Here is a 15,255-nt window from a genome sequence, read left to right on the forward strand (position 1 = left end):
TAGTTAATATTAATTTAAGCTACACTAACTACAATACGACTTGGATCACATGTGTATGAAATGAATTGCCGCTGCAGCTGTGGCAGCTGAGGCGGCAGCTGGGGCAGTTGAGGCAGCTGGGGCAGTTGGGTCAGCTTGGCCAGCGTACAAGTTGGCCAGAGTACAGCTGTGACTGCAACTACTTGAGCTTCAGAAATGTCAACAACGCCTTTTGTATCAAACGACGATCAATGGTAGAGTCGGCAGTATAACGCACACCGCTTAGGTTGCCATCGTTGTGGTCCACGACGCCATATTCGCCAACGATGAAGCCGTCGTCGGTTTTCTCTTCGACGCGATATTTGCGATAGTTGCGTCCCTCCACCACATAGGCGACTTTATCTTCATCTGACTCATCTGCGTTTCCCCTGCCCTCAGCATCTTCATCCCCACCGCCATCGAAGTCGTTGGCATTTGCGTTGGCGGTGTACACCACCGAACCACGTCCCCGGTCTCTGCCGCGATTGCGACCGTGTTGCGTTGCTGTTGGTGTTGTGGCGGCAGCATTGGATGTTGCTGGTGTTGTGGTCGCTGGACTGGCTGGTGTTGTGGCTGTGACCAGTGCGCCGCTGCCGCTGCCGCTACCACTGCCGCTGCTGCTGCCACCCTGCAGTCCATGGGCTCGTCCGTTTGTCATAACACTTACGGACTCTTCTATTTCGTAATTTTGCTCTGGGGTCGGTGTGTAGAGCTCGGCGCGTTCGGTTGTAAAGTGTGGCAACATGGTCTCATCGTCAATTGGCGAGGCGGCAGCGGAGGATGAGGATGATGAGCTGCTAGAGCTGGAACTATATGAATAGGCGCTAATGCCGGACGCTGCTGCAGGCGATGCATGCTGGTGTGCAAATTTGGAAACACACTTGACTAGATCTGCTAACAATGAGAGAGACAAATGGGATAGAGGGAGAAAGATAGAGTGAGAGAGGACGGAGAGAATGGTTATAAGTTCAAGATTAGTTAAACGTGCGTTGGTCTCTCATAATTACACTGTGCTGCACAGTTGTAGTTGGGGTTAAGCTGTGCTCGAATCTGATAGTTAGACTAATTGTAGATTCATAAATTATGCCAGCATGCAGCGAGCTAATGAAACGCCCAACTAAATAGTTGGTACTCCACAATGCAAAACCTGCAGCACAGTGTAATTTGTTTTGGGCAACGACTCACCTCTATTGGGCAATCCTTTGGCATTTTGATTAGAATGTTGAAGCGACAGTGATGAATGCTGACGTTGCTGTTGCTCCCAACATGGACGATGATGCTGCTGCTGCTGCTGCTGCTGTTGCTGGTAGTCGCTTTGAATTGAACTCTTTGATAAAATTGGCTCCAGTAGATGGCGCGCTGGTTGCGGTTGCGGTGCATTCAATAAATCATAAGGTAATTTATCCAAATTGAAGAGTACACGACGCGGCTGCGAATTGCCCGCACTCGTTGCAGTTTGCTGCTGTTGATGTTGTTGTTGTTGGTGGTGATGGTGGTGGTGCAGATGCTGATTGTGACCATTGTGATAATGGTGCTGCCAAGTGCTTGGCCTAGTGGGCAGCGTGCTGCTCGTTGCAGTCTGGGATTCCATGGATCTGCTAGTTGTTGTCGTTGTTTGCGCCTCGCCGAATGCAATCCGCGAGACAATTGCTGGCCGACGCGAGGGCACAAAGGTGGTGGGAGCCACAGCGCCCGGTGGCACAGTTGCTGGGCCTGCTGCTGCTGTTGTTGTCGTTGCTCCCGTTGTTGATGTTGACGATCTTGTTGTGGTGGGCGAGCTGGTCGTGCTGAGACCGACACCGACATCGACACCAGCCCCAGTACCGGCACCGGTACCAGTTGTTACCGTTTGCGGCCAGTAGGTCTTGGCAGGCTCCCCATAAACCTTAGCTGGCTGCGAATAAACTTTCGCTGGTTCCGAATAAAATTTTGATGGTTGTCCATAGACTTTGGCTGGCTCGGAATACACTTTTTCTGGTTGGCCATACATCTTCGCTGGCTCTGAGTAGACTTTAGCTGGCTCCGAGTAGAATTTCGATGGTACACTGTACATTTTCGACGGCACAGAATAGAATTTGGAGGGCTCGGAGGTGAGACGTGGCATAGGCTTTAGACTGTCGCTCACGTTACGCTGTGCCTCGGCCAAGATGCCGGCCGACTGATGCCAGCTACCCGGCACATGCAGATCATCCACGTTCTGCGATATGGAGCTATATGATATTGATCTTGACTGGGGTCCGTGACCCTGCTTTGTATCGTGATAGATCACCGTCTGGAACGGCAGCAATTTGTCATCACCCACAGACTCATGAGTATTTGCCTCTGACGCCAACTCCGGATCGTTGGCTCTCTGATTTATGCGCGTGGCATTTCGCCCAGTGACAGAGGTGCCACGAAACGCCACCGAACTGGAGCGACTGGAGGCAGCGGCCGCCAGCAATGGCGCCGCCAAAACACTTTGTATGTTGGAGGCACTGTTCAGTGAGTCGCTTTCCACATCCATGACATCGGCAGCGAGGCGTGGCTCAGTCTCCTCAATGGACAGCTCGCTCTTGTGCGAACGATTGACAAAATCTATGCCAGCTGCACTTGGCGCACTGCTTCTGTGCGAATGCGTAGCAGCGGGCTTGAAGGCGGGCGGTTGGGTGCGGCTGATGAGGCTGCCACGTTTGCTGGAGGAGCTAACGCTGACAGCAACCACCTTGACCTCGTCGCTGGACTTTGGTTTTGCGGTCGACGAGGCGGGTGCATCCTCAAGAAAGACAATCTTGCTGCCTGTGGTCACCAGCTTAACGACCTGTTTGCCCTCGGCGTCCGTTTGATGCTGCGCATTGGCATTGCGGTAGCGCGTCTTGTGTTCCAAGCTTCTGGCGCTGTTCAGGCGACCAGCAACTGGTGCCTCGAACTCCTCATCGCTGTGCAGGCTGCGTTGCTGTTCGTTGTGATCGAGGAACAGCTTGAGAAACTCATTGCCCGCAATGAGCTCACTCTGCCTGCCCGCTAGTCCGGGTGAAGCAACAGGGGCAGGGACAGGGGCAGGTGCTGGAGCTGGGGCTGGGGCTGGAGCTGGCCGCGCATAGCCGCAGCACAACATCTGCAAGTTGAAAATGGAAATGATTTAGTTATGTTCGTGTCAATTGCCTCACATTTCGCTTCAATGCGATTTTTATGCAAATCAACTGCCGCATGATGCATTTACCCTACCTCACTTATCTCAGCGATCTATTTATAAATTTGCGTAATTAAAACATCATTTGCTTCAAACACATAGAGAGGCAGAGACATCTATGTGTGCCACGAATGTCTTCTTGCCAGCTATGTATGACATTTGAATAATAATGTATTGGGTTTATTAAGACATCAATGGAATGCGCTGCTGCGGCTACGTTTGAAGTGCCTGGATAAACAGCTGGACTGTGTCATAATTAACTGATAAATGGCAAGCTGAGGTGGGTGCAATTGTCAGCTAATGAAGACTATATGGAAATGAATTGCAATCAATTCACTTATCGCTTTACAATCTATGTAACTCATATCAAACGTCGCTATCTTTGAATTTACGGCAGCCCAATGCCTTGTTTATGAGATTATCGCAATGATAAATCGTCGATTTCATTATGATCTAATATAATATATAAAATCTATTCAATAGCGTTTAGCTAAACGACTTTAAACGATTATAGCTCGATTAATTCAGTGAATACCAGAAAGCCACAATAGAGGAGTCAAATATCAGCGCATTGTGACTCAGCTTCAGAATCCAATTTCGTTACCTAGAAAGCAATTTTAAGCGTGAATTAATGCGATGAGTCTTTGGGAAAACCTAAACATAAAGGTCAAGTCAACAGCTGGATACTAGCATGACTCGTTAAGGATATCAAAACCGTTTATGCATGACAACAAAATCAGTTTGAAAGATTCGTAAAGCTTTGTTGCTACTATTATTATTATTAGGTCAAAACCATTAGCGATTATTAACAATTTAGCTTTGACCTTCCGCTTACTCATATTTTTGCTTTCAATGAACTCGTCTAATGCATATAATGTGCTTGCGCTAGGCATAAATCAAATGAATGCAGCACAAAAGGCCGCCTTCTTTCAGACGCCTAACGCCTCACAAAAAAAAAACAAAAGACTTAGGACACGAACTTGCCCTGCAACAGACGTTAACAACACAAACATATTTATTGCATTTGGCAAAATCAGCATAACTAATTGTAATCGAGATAAAGCACATAAAGCACAGCTATGGATTATAAAATCGAATGCGATTGGAAAGGCGTGAATTGAAAACTGAAAAAAAAAAAAAAATTAATTTTTTTTGCATGCAAAACAATTTTTAAAATAATAACATAATTATAATATAAATAAATATTTATATACACATATACATATATATATATAAATATATATATATATTAAATAAATAAGCGGCAACAACAACATCCGGCAGCTTTTCGAGCATAAATGCAAACAGCTTGACAGCGCAGCGATGTGCAACAAAAACAACAACAAATGAAATTGAGTGGGCGAGCAGCGTTAGGCGACAGTCGCCTGTCGTTGCTGTTGTTGTTGTCGCTTAAAACTAAACATTTCTAGATCATATTTAAGCGATTCAATCTAACAATTGTTGGCAGGCAGCATTAGAGCAAGCAAAACACCTTCGCACATGTGCTAAAATTACAGTGTAAACAGGCGCAGGCAGCAAATGGGCGACTGGCCAGTTGCCAGTTGCCAGTTGCCAGTTGCCAGTTACCCGGTTGGCAGTTGTGTGTTAGTCACCAGTGAGGCGGCTCGCCTTGCCTTTTATGTCTAAAATTGCAGAAGTAACTGCTGCAGCTGGTGCTGCGGGCAGTGAATGAGCATTTAACATTGACACACAAATCGCTGAAAGTTAATAACAATGCGAGCAGCCAAAGAACAATGGGCCCAAAAGGGCTCAGTTTAGCTGAGTAGAAACAGTGTCACACACACATATATTATATCGCCTGGTCGGCCAATTGGACACCATGAAACGTTCTAAATATACACTAAAAAGACAACTTTTGTGTGGCATTGTGATAGTGATTGTGCTTGTGGCATTCCTTTTCATTGTGGCGAGTTACTTGAACCGACTGGTCAGTGCCACTGCGAGTTTAATGAATGAATGAATGAAATGTGTTTGCGTTAGCGTTTGCGTTTGCGCCCAAAAATAGATAGGCAATTATTAGGCATTAATCTTGATTGATTTATCAGCGCTGTGATTTGTGATTTCAGACACGACAATTGGCAAAATGTTAATCCTGTTAGACATTCTTTTGCACTTAGCTGGCAAGCGCTCCAGTTCCAGTTAGCGTTTATCGTTTATCGTTTATCATTTATCATTTATCATTCAATTGTTGGACCTTTCACAACAGCGTTGACAATTTTCACGGCTGTCAACTTAGCGGAAGTGTCAAATGCCACGTTGAGACTAATCAAAATGGGCGCTTAAATTGGTCTTTTGAAATTCTAAACGCTGCCACGTATCGCTCTGTCGGTGAAACTCAATGAGATATCCGCCTTAGCCAAATCAATAGAACTGTTGTTAGACATCGAACAATTAAGCAATAATCACGCCTTAATGAGCGCACTCAGCGCACTGTATCATACGGCAGCTCCATTGACTTTCAAGTGCCGCTTCAGAACCTTCCAATTTAATTAGCCACAAGCATCCAACGAGACGACAACAAGGCAAACAGACTGAAATGAGATCTGGCGAACAAGTTCTTTTATGATTTGGCTTTTATTGCCCAGCTGCTCCCCTTCTTCAAATTGTTTTTTTTTTCAAATTCAATTACGTTTCGCTTTCAATTTGAAACTGTTTCAGTTTCAGTTTCTTTTGGAATTTCAGCTGACGCTTTGAGTTTATATAGAGATTTCGGAAGTGCACACATTGAGAGTCACTCATTGCAGCAGCTAATCAATTAGGCGTCTCCGCATGATTGACGGCAAAAGCTGTTATGCGGTTGCATAAAATGAAAAATAAACGAATGACTCAAGACACGAACTGGCCACACACAAAGCGCTTAGCAGATTTGCATAGAGCGCCAAACGCGGAAAAAGTCGCCAGGCTATAATAATGAAAAGTTTTCTGTGCATTTTTATTTTCTTGTGTTTTATCAAAATTTATCTGGTCAAAAAACGGGCAGCATGCAACAAGAATTGGCCTGTCCGCTTATATATATATATATATATATATATATATATATATATATATATATATATATATATATATATATATATATATATATATATCTATATATATGTATATATTGTGGTGGGGCTGCAACGTTTGTGGCCCGTGGCATTTGTGGTGGGCGTTGAAAGGAGCAGCAGCAGTAGCTCTAACGGCAGCAGTTGCCACAATGTGAATGTGTCAGCTGAGCTCTGTTGCCAAGCGACCATTGTTTAATTGCAGCTACCACCCGCCGCCCAGCTGTCCGCAGTCTGCTGTCTGCTTATAATATGTTGCAATTGGCAACTTGCCACTTGCCACATGCCTACTGCAAGTTGCCTGTTGCCACTTGTAGCCAGGCATCTTATGACTTGCCATTAAATCGCAGCATCGATCTTCGGCGCCGCATTAGGGCGCTCAATGCCAACAAACCCAATTGCAGGCAGCGCTCTGCTCAGCTCAAAGTCTGTCATAATAACACACATTTATTAATTACACAGCACAACAAATAAAAAACACTCCTGCCTGCACTACACTACATATATTTCTGTGCTAATCGTCATATGCATATCAGGCCATACACAACCACACACACACACACGCACGCCTCTAAGTACTGCTCTATATGAGAGAAAAGCTGACGCTGGGGCTTTAGAATGTTGTTGCACCACAGCAGCAGACAACACACCGCACCACACCAAATCCTCAATCAACGTCCCGCCCGCTGCGCATAATTTGCAAATTGCCAGCGTCATCGACTGCAGCAGCAACTGCGACTACGACTGCAGCAGCGGCGACTCGCCAATTGCTGTTTTAGTTTTCAGTTTTCAGTTTTCAGTTTTGAGTATTTGAGTTTTGAGTTTCAGTTTCGCATAGCCGCACTCGAATCGCGTGCAATTATTTAGCTTGGCTTATGCCGTAGTTAAGTTGCTTTTAGCCAGCATTACTTTAGTTTTACTTTACATTTGCACACAATCAGCTGTCTCTGTGCCTGTGTCCAGCGGGCAGTCAATAAAAAGTTTGTTGCAGCCACAGCAGACATTAGCATTAACCAACACAAATTAATAATGAAAATGCATTCGCATTGTGAATGATGATTTGGGCCAATAAATGCCGGCCGAACCGAAAGCAGACACCATTATAGCCAGCAATTAATCCATATATTTCTATACCAATTGGCCAAGTGGGCAATTTGAGCTCATGTGCAACTCCAACTACAACTGCAACTGCAATTGCAAATGCAATTTTATGCTCAAGCCATTAGACACTGCAACGAGACTGTTAGCCACGCCAAATGGCCAACTGCATCCACTGGAATGAGTATTAACCCAAAGGGTTGGCCAATCCGAATCGTTTCGCTGCGCTCCGTGCTGGCTGTATGTGTATGGGCTCCCGCATTAATTTTTGCCTTATATGCGTAATAAATCATTCCCCAGAATCAGACAACAGCTCACATACCATCCATCTCTAAAGTTCAATGTCGAGAATCGTGTAGACGTCGCATGGCTTAAATATGTGGCTGTGAAACTAGTTGGCTTGCTAGCTAACAACGGCTCGCATATATCTTCGCTTAATGGGTATAACGATCTCTGGCTACAACTGGATGTACCCTTAATTAATTGGTGTTTATAATCGTTTCGTTAGCCATGTTAAGGTGGAGCTTATCTATTAACCTACATTGCTGTTTGACGATGTGAGAAAAAACTGTACAAAATATATGAGAAATGACACTGGATGGGCCTTAAGCGTAAGCAACATGATTGAAAGGAAAAATGATAAGTTAATAAGAGAGAAAAAAGCTGTTGCCGACTGCCAAATACTCTATCCAAAAAGGGCAAATGATTCAGTGATAAAAATTTTTAGATGGGTAAAGCCTAAATGAGAAGTAAGAGCGAAATAAATATTTAGGTCATTCGGTCATCAATTTAACATTGACCTGGCATATATATATATATATATATATATATATATACATATCACGTTACATATCTCTAGCTTCAATATGGCTATCGTTTATGCAATATTAATTCTCCATTTGTGTGTCTTCCAGTGGATGTCTATTTAAAATGATTAATTCTATTAAATCAGGGTAAACACGTGAATATAGCTAAATATCAAGTCTCTAGCTTCAATAGCGATGAAATGCTTTGCATTTATATTTACAAAGACATGTCAAGGCTGACTTTGCTCAAAAACCAATATACTCTTCATATCTTATGGTAAACTCTGTATTGAATCGGTTTGGAAAACCTGATTCACGAACTGAATCTCAATGCAGAGAGTGGGCTACAGATAAAAGCAAAAACCATCGTCTTCAATTAGTCAGTTTATTCTCAAGCCTCGTCTCCGAGCAGAAGCTAATTATTCAATGTTGTATCTCCTTAAGTTTCTGCCATTCCTAGCAGAATGCCAAATAAAACTTTTTAGCTGATAACATTTTAGCCAGTTATAAAGGGACAACTTACCAGCAGCAAAAAGACCAATTTATGATACCAGCAAAAGTGTGCCATGCCGTCTTTAGTTCTGTTCAGTAACATCCACTTGGACTACGTCAGCTGCAGCTGATTAAGGCTCCACTTAAATTGGCCGTTTTAATCGGCTGCTTTAATTTCGTCTCTTGTTCTTGTCGTCTTCTTAATGATGTTCACTCTCTTTGCGCGACAGATGATTCATTTGGCCGTTAGTCTTCTCTGCAGCTGAATCATACTGAAGAGACAAAATACTCCAGAGTCTTGGCGTTCCTCTGCCTGCTGTGTGTGTGTGTGCGTGTGATGGTGTGGTGTGATTCGTTAATCACTGAAATTAAAGAACAGAAGCGAGCCATTAAGCTAATTGCTAAAGAAAAGCAAATATGTTAAACTGAAATGATACTAGAGAGAGAGAGAACTTTATAGAATTTTAAACATATTCTCAATAAGTGGACTTCTCTTTGTTGTTATTGCTTAACAATTAATCAAATGTTCAAAAATGTTAGAAGCGTCTCAGCTATTCAGCCTTATCAATTATATAACTAAATAATTAATCTTAACTTTTTGCTTTAATCCTTTTAAAAAATGGGATGCTGTGTGAGTCTTAGCCATTACTCCAAACACAGTCAAAAGAGCTTGCATAACAAAATGTTTATTTTGTGGGCGGGATCTTGTCGCCGTGACAGTCGTTGTTCAAGTGAGCATCAAAATGGCAAAATGGCAAAATGATGCATAATTTGCAAAAGTTATTGCCTGGCATTAGCGTTAACATTAGCATTAGCAAGCCAAAACAAATTCATAGCGATCGGTAATCAATACGAGGCACCACTATGGAAAGGGAGGCAAAACAATGATGGAGTGGCTGAGCAGATACACACTCAAATGTCAAGGTGCATTTCACACTTGCCAGCAGCGAGTGTAGCCAGCGAAACAGACAGAAATATTTGAGAATTTGCAGCTAATTTTTTAGAGTTGCCAAATGCGATTGAGTCACGGCTGGTAGAATCATTGAACTTGTCTGGCGCTGTGTGGTGCGGTGCGGTGCGGTGCGATGCGGTGGGGCAGCAACCAGCCGCAATGTACAACACAATAAGTCGCAACAAGTTGCAGCAGTTTCAGCCGCAGTCGCAGCCTCTGGCCCCAGTGCCAGCCCAAGATCGAGCAGATGCTAAGCTAAGCTAAGCTGTTTTTTAGCGATTTCAACATATTTATAATTAATGACAAATATTTTGATAGCCACACAACAATTGGCATGTCATTGAGGCTGGCTTGGCTTCACTTGACTTGGCTTGGCTTGACTCTTGCCTGTTGGCTGTTGGCTGTTGGCTGGGCTTGTGCATTGTATGTTGGCCAAATCTGTTGCCAGTGGCGCACATTAGCCTTTAGCTGATTTTTATTGCCAATTGGCGCCCTTTATGCACGCTTTAATAGTCATAGCTTAATTTCATTAAAGCCCCCCAAAGTAATTAGCAGGCATTTCCGCTAAGCGAAATCTGTAATTAAGCCGTAAAGTATAAGCCAAGTCAACAAAAACTAAATAATAATAAACTAAAAATAGTTATTTAGGCAAAAACAAAAGCATAGGCAACAGTAGCGTAGCCAGTTCTTGGCCAACAATCGTAAAACCAGTTCTAATTCTTATCAAGACTTCTTCACAGGCCATATAATTACTCATAGTCAGAGCTTTGGGCCGCAGAGCGTTCAATGGCTTTTAATTATCCAGGAATTCGAGTCGTTGTGTGTGTGTGCTAGTGTGAAGCAAAACAATATGTTTATGACCAAAATTCAGCTCATTAAAAATGAAAGTTTCTTGGCCAACGAAAACTGAATAAAAGCTAAAGTCGGCTCATTAATTAGACAACAGCCAACTGTTGGTTATGGAAATTCCTTTTTTTATATTTCTATCTTTCAGCTGCTCGCTTCTTGTATTCGATTCTCATACTTCTATTCGCTTCTCTACTCGTCTGGCCACTAGTGACGCATTTGTTATCTTTGACAGCTTGACAGCCAGTTTTTAGCAATTCTCGCTGCTGTGTGTTTGCCTAATTGAGCCCAGAGCGAAAAGTAAAAGTGCTAATCAGAACACGCTAAGGTCGTTGTTATCTAGCAACCAGGCGCCATCCACTGCACTCTCCGACCTGCACACATATTCACTTACTAAACTGGACAGTTCAGTTCGAAGCTGCACCCATATCAGACCCAGAAACGTAACCAGCTACAGATCAGCCAGCATCAGCTGTAAACTGGCTAGCCTTAAGGCCAAAACAAAAAACGTATGCAATATTTGTCCGACAACAAACTCGTTTGAACTTTACACGAATATATTGTGTGTCTATGGAAATCATCTAAACTGCAGAGATTGTCATTATATAAGTAATAATAATTGATTAATATTTGCTAAATGAAATGTAAGTAGCTGACATAAACACGGGGTTCATGCATGACTTGTCATCAAACATTCATTGTTGTTCATACTTACAAAATCTACAATGCTTGGATGGCTTTGCTATATCTGTAAATCTATGTTAAGTCCTGACAAGCTTCTAACAATCGATAACTTGTTGCCTCTGCAGTAGGAAGAGTACTTAACACATAACAAGTTCAGGAAAAAGTTCAATAAACTTTTTTCGCTGCTTGCGTATATAACAGCAAAAGACAGAGGCACACACACACAGACTCGCATTCACACTTTGGCATACACACTCTCGCACACACAAGGGAATATACCGCATACTGCTTAATTTTACCTGTTGATCAGCTTCATTATGCCCTTATACTTTATGGAGTCAAGTTTCATTGGAGTACAGCTGTTTAATATTCCTTTACTTCGTGACTGTCAAAATGGTGTTAATAATTCTTTTCTGCTCTAGTTTGATTCTGAATAAAATTAAGCTGCAAATAGGTAACCTGAGAACTTTTCTAATAAAAAAACATGTAGCAGCCCTTAGACCTTAGCCAATTGCTGATTTCAAAAATAAAAGAAAAAGTAACAAAAAATATCTATGAGTGAGTTACATTTTTGGCACTTTTCATTAAAAAACTTTATCGAAAGCAAACAGATTTTCTTTTAAGTTTATGCATATTAAATTATGTAGAATAATTTGATATAACAAAATTTTTATACATTCTTCACGATTTCTTGACTTTAAGCATATTCCAATTTGTTGATTAATTTTTGGTTGTAGTCTCGATATTATTTAGATTCTTAGAAAACTATATTGATATTACTTATGTACAAGCCCCATCCCGCCAATGGGCTCAGGCTACAAACGAACCGTAAGCCAGCAATGGCATGGGAATGTTGTGGGTGTGGAGTATCGATAAAGTGCGCAATGTATGCAATGCAATTATTAATATTTGTTTTATTGGCAGCGAGTAAAAAGTATATATGTGTATGTCAATTGGCAGTGAGACTTGGTCTTGGTCTTGCTGTTGGTCTTGCTCTTGCACTTGGCCTGTGCGATGGCGTCGTGTATGCCCATTGGCGTCAAATTTGTGCAATATTGGAGCAGTTAGTATATAAATTAGAATGCTAATCGATTGCCATAGATACGCCCAGAAAAGCAATGGCAAATAAAGCTGGCTACAATAGAATGCTGGCAATTCCGGTTAATAAACTTGATTTAAAACCAGAAGTGAGCAAAGCAAAGGCAAAGGCAAAGGCAAAGGCAAATAAATTGCTACTAAGTACGACAGGGGACAGCACAATAAAATCGAATCGAATCGTATCGAATTGAAAAGAATGGAAGTCGCAATCGCAACATAAAGTGTGTAACAAATGGGTCGCAAGTGGAATCAAGTGTTCGAATATGTGACAAATTGTCAAACATTCTCGCAACAAAGGCGGACTGAAATCACACGCGACGCGGCAGCAAAACAAATGCCGACTGCAACTCATTGACAATTGACGTAGCGCGCAGCGAGTTGAGGGACGGGCAGGCTCAAAGCCAACCAGAGCCACGCCACGCCGCGCCAAGCCAAGGGAGAGGCCACACGGCGTATGCGCTATATATTTTTCCTCTTCTTTATTTCTTTTAAATTTCTGTCAGGTTGACTGCCAAAATAAGTGTGTAGCAAAAGGTAAGCAAAGCCCACCAAATGTTCGCGGCCATAAAATCGTTTATATTTCCATGGAATTTCTTAAAAGTTTATTGCACTTTTTATATACCCTGTAGCATTATAAACTATGTGCCTAGGCAGGGTATCATAAAAAGCTGTTATAATAAGACTCACATTGAAATTCTTGAGCAGCAGAGACAAGCCTTTGCCATGGCTTTAAATACCTGTGAATACCTGTATATGATATAAATACGTTGCTAAATCTACTTCAATTTTGTATTTAACTTTCTTATTCTTGCGAATTTTCTTTAGGGCATCTGTTAGTCTAGCATTTTGCACTTAAACAAATAGTTGTTTTATCATTATAATTATTGTCATATACGTGTAATCGCAGCTTAGTGCAAACAAAATACAAATAGTGCAACAGGTTTATTTTATATATATAACATTTATATATATATGTGAGTATATTTATCATTTGCTACTGTTGGCAGCCATTGCAGACAATTTGTTAATTTTGCTTAGCGGCGTTAATTGTTTTGGCCAAAGCTCAGTCGAAATATTGCTGCTGCGGCTGTTGCTGTTGGTTGGTGCCACTGCTGCTGCTTCTATCTTTGTTGCTATTACGAAGTGTGCAATTAAGCTTTTAATAATAATTTGTATTAAAATAGTTGAACGAGTTAAGTTTGGCAATGGGGCTGCTGACGTTTTGCAATTTGGCATAGAATGTGCAGCAAATGAATTACACAAATTGTTTATGAATTTGTTTAATTGTTTGTTGCCAGGCACTCTACGAAGCTTTTGGCCAAATAAGAAAGTGCAAAGTAATATAAGTTTGAGTCTGAGTCAATGAGTAACTGATTGATTTAGTTGTATGCTTGAAACTTGAAGCAGGTGCAAAGTTATTTGATTTTAATTAAGAAATAAAAAATATGCAACCTGAAAATTACCAAATATATTTATATTTCAGAAACAATGTTCAATTGAATATAGAAATAATAATTGAATTGGTAATATGACAACATATGGAAGCCTGTCTAATTCACATCGATCTCAAGCTAAGCAGAAAATACAAATGTATTGCCCAAAAGTTCGTGCCTTAAATACCAGCAGAGGCTCAGACCCAAGACTCAATTACATTAAGCCGTTAATTATGACAAACAAGTCGGTAATAGATTGAGGCGTCACAATAACAAGCTGCATGGTCTGGCAGCTGGGCCAAGATTAAACTAAATTATAGTTGCACGTCGCCCAATTTGACAAGCCCTGCGTAACAGCTCATTTGTCCATCAGTGGGGGGCGGGTTGGGGAGGAAATAGCAAATACATTCAAGCAACAGGCGGCGGACATTGCGGCAATCTATGAGAAACCGAGCGATAAGCATCTGCTCAATCAAAATTGATCTACACGCCCGTCAATCAAACGAGAGACAAAAGCTCCAACAGAAAAGGCTTTTCAATCGATTTTGATGGCTAATGCATGCCACAAAGGCTAACTGTAATGTACAGCAGCAGCAGCAGCAACACACACTTTCATCGATGACCTTGACGCAAATCAGTGGCTATTTATTTTGTTTTTTCGAATGCCTTTTTTTCTGCACCTTTTTTGGCCGACATATTTTCAGAGCAGTTGCAGTCGCTTTTCAGTCTCGGCGTCGGCTTCAGCTTTGGCTTTGGCTTAGGCTTTGGCTTTGGGCCGTGCAGATTTCTAAACACAATTGAAGACAAATCCACTTTAAAGCCGTCAAAAAGTACGAGAGCAGCAAAAACCAAACGTTAAGCAAGGCAGCAAAAATTAAAACTTGGCAAAAAAGAAAAAAAATACTTCGAGTACAAGCAGCAGCAACAACAAAAACTTAGGCAAAAAATGCTAAGCATAAGAAACGCGTTTGCGCATAAAAAAAATATAAAAAAAACAACAAACGTTTTGGCCAATTTCAACGATTTTGTTATTTTTTTATGTATTAACCGTTACTTTTTTTACCCGCTGAGCTTACCAATGCACCCACCACATTTGTTGTGGTTCTTGTTGTTGTTGTTTGTTTGTTTGTTTTTTAGTGGTTGTAGCTGGATTTTTAATCCCGTGTTGTAGCTGTTGTTGTTGTCGCTGCTATTGAAGTTGATTATTTGTATTTGATTGTTGGGCTTTCTATATGGCAAGCCGTGTAGTTGTTGTTGTTATTCAGTGCATTTGTTGCTAAGCCGTTTTGAATTGGAGCAATATTGGCGCGCGCTATATGTGTACGATTTTTTATTTTTATGACGATTTGTTTATGGCTCGTTTTAATTTTGGAATTAATTTCTTGTTTGTTTTTGTTTTACCAGTTTTGGAATTTACAGTTCGTTGTTATTTATTTATATAATAATGCTCGATTATCTTAGCCGCACTCACACACTCTGAAAACTTTATATTTAACTGACTTTGTCGAAATTGGATTGTTGCACTGTTAGACAACGTTGCGTATACGAAATATTTCTCGATGACTTTTTAGTACGGTCCTTAAATATGTTTTCA

At 41.6% G+C, this 15,255-nt stretch overlaps 1 protein-coding gene across 1 annotated transcript; it reads right to left on the minus strand.

The window, feature by feature from the left end:
- Nucleotides 1-106: 106 nt before the first annotated feature.
- Nucleotides 107-15,048, minus strand: LOC111601997 (platelet binding protein GspB). The gene is made up of 4 exons (XM_023318885.2): nucleotides 14,738-15,048; nucleotides 8,680-9,010; nucleotides 1,204-3,112; nucleotides 107-909 (listed from the first exon to the last, which is right to left on the minus strand). Exons 2-4 carry the CDS (start codon nucleotides 8,749-8,751, stop codon nucleotides 179-181), a joined length of 2,712 nt encoding a protein of 903 aa, XP_023174653.2. The 5' UTR covers nucleotides 8,752-9,010; nucleotides 14,738-15,048; the 3' UTR covers nucleotides 107-178.
- Between the last annotated feature and the right edge of the window lie 207 nt (nucleotides 15,049-15,255).

This window comes from Drosophila hydei, unplaced genomic scaffold (assembly GCF_003285905.1).
Source record: "Drosophila hydei strain 15085-1641.00,03,60 unplaced genomic scaffold, DhydRS2 tig00008119-arrow-pilon, whole genome shotgun sequence".
Classification (NCBI taxonomy): Eukaryota; Metazoa; Arthropoda; class Insecta; order Diptera; family Drosophilidae; genus Drosophila; species Drosophila hydei.